The 8,095-nt window shown below is 41.2% G+C and overlaps 1 protein-coding gene across 1 annotated transcript; it reads left to right on the forward strand.

Annotated features, from left to right (window-relative positions):
- Positions 1-741: 741 nt before the first annotated feature.
- On the forward strand, positions 742-6,940 carry ppp1r8b (protein phosphatase 1, regulatory subunit 8b). Its single transcript, XM_054781643.1, has 7 exons — positions 742-841; positions 1,252-1,312; positions 1,606-1,759; positions 3,407-3,624; positions 3,694-3,838; positions 3,992-4,056; positions 5,933-6,940. Exons 1-7 carry the CDS (start codon positions 789-791, stop codon positions 6,284-6,286), a joined length of 1,050 nt encoding a protein of 349 aa, XP_054637618.1. The 5' UTR covers positions 742-788; the 3' UTR covers positions 6,287-6,940.
- The last annotated feature ends 1,155 nt before the right edge of the window (positions 6,941-8,095 follow it).

The raw sequence follows: 8,095 nt of genomic DNA on the forward strand, positions 1-8,095 counted from the left end.
ACAAAGCTTGCAAACACAAAGCACTGTATAACACGCCTTCTGCATGGTAAGCACAATGCAAAAACAGGAAGATAGTAATTATTTAAAAATGTAAAGACCCAAGTAGTAATATCATCAAATTATTAATAAACTAAAAAGCAAAACTGGTAATGATTATACAGATAACAACTATAATAACTCTAATTATAATAATAGTCATGATAATATTCCAGCTATAGTAATTATATATGTGGGTTAATATATATGTGAATAATTTAATTTATTTAATGTAATGCAAACTATTATTTAATTAAAATTCCCATATCCAAAGTAAAAATGTAATAATAAAATGATATTAATAACAATGATAAAGGCATATATTTTGTAAAGTAATTAAAATAAAACCAATAAATATTAATAATAAAACATGAAAAAATGAATTGACTAAAATGCATACTTCTATACTCCAATTCCTCAAAGTACATAATAATAATAATAATAAAAAGAAGAATGTAATAATAAATTAAATACAGTAATTAAAATAAATGAATCAATATTACTGTAACACCACAGCAACGTAATAATAACAATAAATAATATTTATTATGTTATATCGCAAAAATTCTCGTGTTCAAGGTACACTTTTAATTGACTGGACATTCTAGAACCTCACATCACGAAAATCCTGTCACGTTTTCATGCGATACAAGTTTTTCCTACACTTTTACAAGACAGAACTACAATTCCCAGCAGCATCCGCATCGAGGTTTACCCAGCATGCACCGCGGCTCCGGGAAGATGAGGCCAAGATGGCGACTAAAACAAGTAACGACGGCCCACCTCCTTTTGATTGTCCATCATGGTGAGCAAGTCCACATCTTTAGTGTGTAATGTTGGGGCGCGATTCATTTGTTTTATGCAAATAAAGCAGATAAATATGTAATTTTATTCCTTACGCTCGTTTATCGAATGCATTTTTGTAATATAGCCGAGGTGGCTAAACTTAGCGTTCCGGCAATGCTAGCAAGCTAACGAGTTTAGCAGCGAGGGGATGCACTGATACTCAACCAAACATGACGATCTGACGTTAAATTGGTAATTTTGTATGTGCTAGATATCTGCAGGTATGTTAAGGGGGACATAAATAGCTTTGCTTTTCTGCCCTAATATGGTGCATTTTACCTTTTTGCAGAGAGTGAGCATTATTGCATTAGAGCACAGTGCATTCAGCACTCATAGTTATCTTCCTAGTTAAGATTGCTTTGCTTTCAGGGGAGGCAAGCCACCGGTCGGGCTCCACCTCGACGTGATGAAGGGAGACAAACTGATCGAGGTGAGCTGAATGTGATGCACGCATCCACACTCCCTCTTGAATGGCACCAACTACAAGCCAGGCAGTCCAGTAGAGTCCCAGCTTGAGTTTCTCAAACTGGACTTTTCCTTCCATGGCTGCATGGCTTCTTACCGGTGCCAGAGCAGCATCAAGCCCTGATTTTTAAGCTTCTCAGTGGAAAGGAACACTGTTGAGTTATGCCTCAGAGGCACAACCATACTGGATGTTGTTGGTGAATATGTCCAACCCTGCATTGATGTATTGACGTTGCATTCTCTCATTTTTTTGTGTAGAAACTGATCATAGACGAAAAGAAGTTCTACTTGTTTGGGAGGAATCCAGACTGGTGCGACTTCACCATCGACCATCAGTCATGCTCACGCGTCCATGCCGCCCTCGTCTACCACAAACATTTGAAGAGGCTCTTCCTCATAGACCTCAACAGCAGTAAGCCATGACGATCTTACTGAAAGACATTTAATGTCTTTAAAAAAAAAACATTTTTTAGTAATAGTATTAGTAGTGGTAATTGTTGAGGTAGTGACCTCCACTTCCAGAAGCTCAGCCAAAAAGTTAGGAAACTTGAGTTATGCTGTCCTTCATCCCAAAATTAATACATGCCTGGCTAAATGTGGAATTGTTAATTTTAAATTTCTATTTTATTTATTTATTTATTTATTTATTTGCATTTTTTGCATTTTGACCAAAAATGTATATAAGGTATTCCTTTATTTTCTCAATACTGTTTCTCATAGATTTACAGTGGATTAGAATTGTCCAAATTATACTACAACTTACCAGGATCCTTTAGAATGGTGTAAAATGTTGATAAGATGAATCATTTTCAAAATCAAAATATTTTCCATTAATATCTCTAAACACAGCTTTTTTGTGTCCTTCGACAACTGAAAGGACAACTTAACAAAAAAAAACCGGCCAGTTTAGGATTAATTTTCGAGCTGACCCCTGACAATCACAATAGAGTAGGTAGAGTTAGTAGTACAGTTTCGGCCAAGAGGAGAATAATGCAGATTTACCCTATACACAACTTTATGAGATTTATGGAGTATTTAATTCAGATAAGTTTACTGTAATGCCACAGACTGGGATCCAATATCATTTGAAACGCCCCTGAAATGAGAAGGATAGGACTCCTTTAAGAAAACCTGAACAGTTACAACATAACTGACACATTTTAAACAACAACAAATACATCTCATAAAGGCCAGAGGCACCTGAGGCTCTGAGTTTAATTTATTTAAAGTGAAATACACAAAGTTTTACATAAAGTCCAAGTTTGTGTTGGAAAGTATGATAATAGTTTCCCCACAGAACTGCAATCTATCAGTGGTGGTGGGTTGCCATGGGGGTTGCTGTAAAGCAAAACATGAAAAGGCAATACAAATATGTTTAGAAATACAAATGAACTGTCTTCTGTTGTTGGTTTTTGGCGTTTAAAAAAAAGAAATATATCACAACCAAGACATGCTGCTTTTAGATCAGGGAGCGGCCCACAGCAGCACCCACTGCCTGTTGAGAAGCGTGATACATGCTTTCATGTCAGAGTGTCTAGTTGCTAAAAAGACACTCGCTTTGTCAATTAAAAAAAAAAAAAAAAAAAAGCCTAGAGGGGCCTGAACACTCGCTAAATATAGTGTCTAAGTCTCTAAGTTGGCAACAATGATCATTCCTGCAATGTCTTCTTTTCTCTGGCAGACCAGGTGCTGATGAGGTGTGTTAAGCGGAGTTGCGGTGCATGCTGCCACCTACTGTACGCTGTTGTAACAAGTTACATTCACGGACCATCCCATTATAATGTGTTTATGAACAAGGGCAAACCGGTAGCACCAAAAAAACGGCCCACCACAAATGGGGAAACACTGCACAGAAAACATGAAAGCGCTGCGATACAGATGTTTTGATGCACTAATTTCACCCACCCAAGTGAACCTCACTCCATTCGCTTTCCACCAGTGGGTCTTGAAGTCACCAATCGACCTTTGGATACTTTTCTGTTAAAATGGTCCGATCCTTACTTTGATCTCTACTTATCTGGCCAAATTAATTTGAAATTTTTGTTTTGTTTTTTTTTAGCACATGGTACTTTCCTTGGACACATCCGTCTGGAGGCACACAAGCCTCAGCAGGTTCCCATCGACTCCACAATATCTTTTGGGGCTTCCACACGGACCTACACCATCCGAGAGAAGCCCCAAAGCCAGGGAGGGGGCGGCACCGGAGACATTAAGATAGGAGATGAAGACGAGCTGAAAGGACTTCTCGGACTTCCGGAGGAGGAGACGGAGCTGGAGGTGTGATGGTGGTGTTGCTTTAAGACTCTTTATAACAATGGAATCATGTTGGACCATTTTGCCCGACAGAATCTGACCGAGTTTAACACGGCTCACAACAAGCGCATCTCCCTTTTGACCATCGAGGAGGGCAACCTGGACATCCAAAGGCCTAAGAGGAAGAGGAGAAACTCCAGAGTTACCTTCAATGAGGAGGACTGCATCATCAATCCAGGTGCCAAAAGCTCCTTTCATGCAGTCATCAGAGCCTGTACATTTCATTACCGCAACGCTGCAAAGAAAATCACTGACAATAACTCTGATAAACATAGTGGTTTCACAAATATGCTTGTTGTCAATTGTATTTTTCTGTTCGGCATGCTCACAGAGGACATCGACCCCTCGGTGGGACGTTTTAGGAATATGGTGCAGACTGCTGTCGTCCCTATCAAGGTAAGGTTTGGCTTTGTCACTTGTTAAAGCTATTTACTGTAGACAAAAACAGCTGTGTGTTGACTCATTTTCTGTCCTCCTCATATACAAGCTGCACACTGACTACTCTAAAGTACACTCCTGATCCAAATTTTAAGACCAGATGAAGACTTGCAAGAATTTACATTTTTCACTGTTGGATCTTGAGGAGGTTCTCAGTAGAGCTTCAAAATGCAAAAAGAAGAAATGGGAGTGAGACAAAAAAAAAATAAAGCAAGCAATTTATTGCAAACACGCATCAGCTGATCAAAAGTTTAAGACCACATCTAAAAAAAAAGCACCCGAAACTCTCCTAATAACAGAAATAAAATGTTGGAAAAAGGACTCAGTAATGTGTAGTGTGCCATTCTTCTTAACCATGTGAAAAATTGGTTTGGGCATGCTTGGAGCCGGTGTTTCCAGGAGGCTAGTGGGAATGTTGCTCCAGGTGGTGAAGATGACTTCACTGTCTGGAACAGATGGCCATTTTTGTGAACTTCCCTTGCCATCAAACCTCAAATGTTCTCAATCGGATTTAGATCAGGGTGGTCCAAAAGAGTGACGTTATTCCTCTGGAAGAAGTCCTTTGTCAGGCAGGCATTGTGAAATGCAGCAATGTCCTGTTGAAAAAGCCAGTTTTTACCACACAGAGGACCTTCAGTCATGAGGGATGCCCCCTGCAACATATCACATAGCCATCTGCCGTTTGACGCCCCTCCACAACCTGAAGCTCCAATGTTCCATTGGAAAAAAGCAGCCCAAATCACGATGGCGCCCCCTCCACTGTGTGGAAAACATCTCAAGTGGGATCTCCTTGTCACGCCGTTAACGTTACCGTAAAGCTTCCTTTTTTTGTCTCATCAGAGAGTAAAACTTTCTTCCACCTTTCAATGTCGCATGTTTGGTGCTCTTGTGCAAATTTCAAACAGGCAATTTTGTGGCGTTGAAGGAGACGAGGCCTCGAAGATGTTTTTTCTTCTTAAAAGCCTCCTCTAACAGATCCCGCCTGATGGTTATTGGACAGCACTCAGCGCCAGTAACAACGTTCATTTGGGCTGAGGACCGTCCTGTGTCTTGATGGACAGCCAATCGGATTCTCCGGCTCAGGGTCGCTGACATTTTTTTGGGTCTACCGCTTGGCGTTTTTTGTTTCATAACACTCAGGATCTTTGAAGAAGTTCCAAATGACTGTCTCACTACATCCAACCTCAGCAGCAATGGCACGCTGCGAGCGGCCTTGCTTATGCAGCTCAACAATCCGACCGCTTTCAAAGAGAGAAAGCTTCTTTTCCTTTGCCATCAAGACAGTGTGAACCTGACAGAAAATGAGATAGAATTCACATTTTTGACAAGATTTTGGCTTTTAAAGGCTGTGGTCTCCAACTTTTGCTCAACTGATGAACAGCCTATTTCACTTTAATACTTGTTTGCAACAAATTACTTCCTCAAAATTTTTTTTCTTTCGCTTCCATTTCTTCTTTTTGCATTTTGAAGCTCTTCTTAGAACCTCCTTTAGATCCAACAGTGCAAAATGTAAATTGTTGCAATTTTTCAGCTGGTCTTAAAATTTTGATCAGGTGTGTGTATATCCCAGTTCATTTTCAGTCATAACGTTCCTTGAGAAGATATACTGTAACCAAAAAATGCTGAAATTTGACAGGTACACTCATGTTTGTGAGATACTGAATATAAGCAGAATGATCCTAACTGTGCTCTGTGTGTGTGTAAATGGAATGGGTGGACAGATCTCAGTCATGGCAGCATAAGGAGAAACAAAAACGCAAGAATATGAACAGGATTTATAAGGGCTGCTGTGTAAATGCAGCTTGATGTTATCATTGTGCTCACCTTGTTTTAGAAACGGCGATCAGAGGGCCAAAACACGTTGGGTCTGGACAACTTTGCTTCAAAACGTATGCACGGTTACTCCCTGAGCGGCGGTCTCTATGGAGACCTGCCTCCCACCAGCCACGAGAACCAGCCCACAGGCGCTCCGGGTGGTGCCTCCATGCAGGGCGGGCTCCCCTTGCCTTTCCCCAATCCGGCACCAGAGGTGGACCTGGCCCCAGAGGCTCACCAGCCCCCCGTCATGCTCAACCCCACTCCGGTCACAGCACCGTACCTACCAGAGACCCTCAACGAGCCGCGCAAAAAGAAGTACGCCAAAGAGGCGTGGCCGGGCAAGAAACCCACGCCGTCGCTACTCATTTGACCGCCTTGCCCTGCATGCTGACTCTCAGGTACCAGCGTGAGGTTTTGCAGACGCCAGCCTGACCGAGGTAGCGTCACTCAGCCCTGACGCCACTTTTTATTTTGCGTTGGTGGGCCTTCTGGTGCAGAGGCGTTGCATACGAAATGAAACACCACATGTTGAGCCATGGTTACAAATGGTTGTGTGTCAGTAACGGGCTTTGTGTATCAGACTAATGTAACTGTCTTTAGTTGTTTTCCACTCTTTTCAGTGAAAATGCTATTAATAAATGGCAAAAGAGTATTTTTATACCCAGGATTTTACTGTGACAAGTCAGGACTGACAGGAGGAAAATGATGTGTTTTTTTTCCCTAACACATTACAGTTGATGTGATGATGAAATTGTCTTATGCCCTAAAGGGTTGGACCAAATTCTAATAAATATATTGCAGTCGTTGTGGCAGCCGCTAGATGGCGACTTGTGCGCACATGAATCAATTTGGTTTATATAGTATTGTAGATCAATAAAGGCAAATTTAGTAGGACCACATTCCCAGGTGGAAGCAAAAAGAACATACCATTGGTGCGGATCTGGATTAAAGTGGGGAAAGAATCAATTTCAGTTTTCACTCCGCTTTTTGACTGCTGTTCTAGATATCTTAAGGCAAGCTATGAAATACCATATTTCTCTGAAAGGTTACTAACCAAAACCGCAGCACCTAATCTAATGGTAATGTGCAGTTGTCCAGTCGATCCCTTACTGGGGCAGGGGCTGTTTTTTCAAAGGTAACTTAGGAAGTGGCTTGACGATGTGACCTGCAGGGGATATATCCCTGATTCATACCGGCAGCACTCTATAAAGAGCGCTGTCACAAACCAATGCACTTAAATTTTCCAGCAGGAAGATGCTTTTTCGGGGTGCAATGTTGTGGAACTGCACGCTTGATATAAGTATGAAATATACTGTATAATATACACTCCTGATCAAAATCTTAAGACCAATTGAAAAATTGCTAGAATTTGCATTTTGCACATTTGGATCTTAAGGTTTTAAATAGAGCTACAATATGCAAAAACAAGAAGGGGGAGTGAGACAAAAAGCCATTTTGAAAAAGTAATTTATTGAAGGCAACAAACTGAAATAGGCTGTTTATCAGCTGATCAAAAGTGTAAGACCATCGGTCAAAAAATAACAAAAACTCTCCAAACCAGAACAAAAAATGTTCTCAGTAGGACTCAGTAATGAGTAGCTTGTTAATCACCGTTCTTGTTAATCACTTCCAAAATTGGTTTGGGCATTGTTGGTGCGAGTGCTTCCAGGAGGCTGGTGGGAACGTTGCTCCAAGTGGTGAAGATGGCTTCAACTGTCTGCAACTGATGGACATTTTTATAACCTTCCTTTGCCATCAATCCCCAAATGTTCTCTATGGGATTTAAATGAGGGGAACATGCAGGATGGTCCAAAAGAGTGATGTTATTCTCCCTGAAGAAGTCCTTGGTCAAGCGAGCATTGTGAACTGCAGCGTTGTCCTGTTGAAAAACCCAGCTGTTACCACACAGACAAGGACCCTCAGTCATGAGGGATGCCCGCTGCAACATCTGCATGTAAGCAACGCCATTTGACGACCCTGCACCACCTGAAGCGCCAGTGTTCCACTGAATTAAAAAGCTCCCCATATCATGATGGACCCCCCTCCACTGTGCCGGGTAGAAAACATCTCAGGCGGGATCTCCTTGTCATGCCAGTAATGTTGGAAGCCATCTGGACCTTCAAGGTTGTATTTTTTTCTCATCAGAGAATAAAACTTTTTTCCACCTTTCAATGTCCCA

Source organism: Dunckerocampus dactyliophorus, chromosome 7 (genome assembly GCF_027744805.1).
Source record: "Dunckerocampus dactyliophorus isolate RoL2022-P2 chromosome 7, RoL_Ddac_1.1, whole genome shotgun sequence".
NCBI classification, from domain to species: domain Eukaryota; kingdom Metazoa; phylum Chordata; class Actinopteri; order Syngnathiformes; family Syngnathidae; genus Dunckerocampus; species Dunckerocampus dactyliophorus.

Bases quoted from the DNA above. Each gene is read 5' to 3' on its own strand.
- ppp1r8b (XM_054781643.1), top strand. From the start codon at position 789: ATGGCGACTAAAACAAGTAACGACGGCCCACCTCCTTTTGATTGTCCA. The intron at 1,760-3,406 runs GTAAGCCATGAC...GTTTTTTTTTAG, and splicing joins CCTCATAGACCTCAACAGCA to CACATGGTACTTTCCTTGGA. The intron at 3,839-3,991 runs GTGCCAAAAGCT...GCATGCTCACAG, and splicing joins GGACTGCATCATCAATCCAG to AGGACATCGACCCCTCGGTG.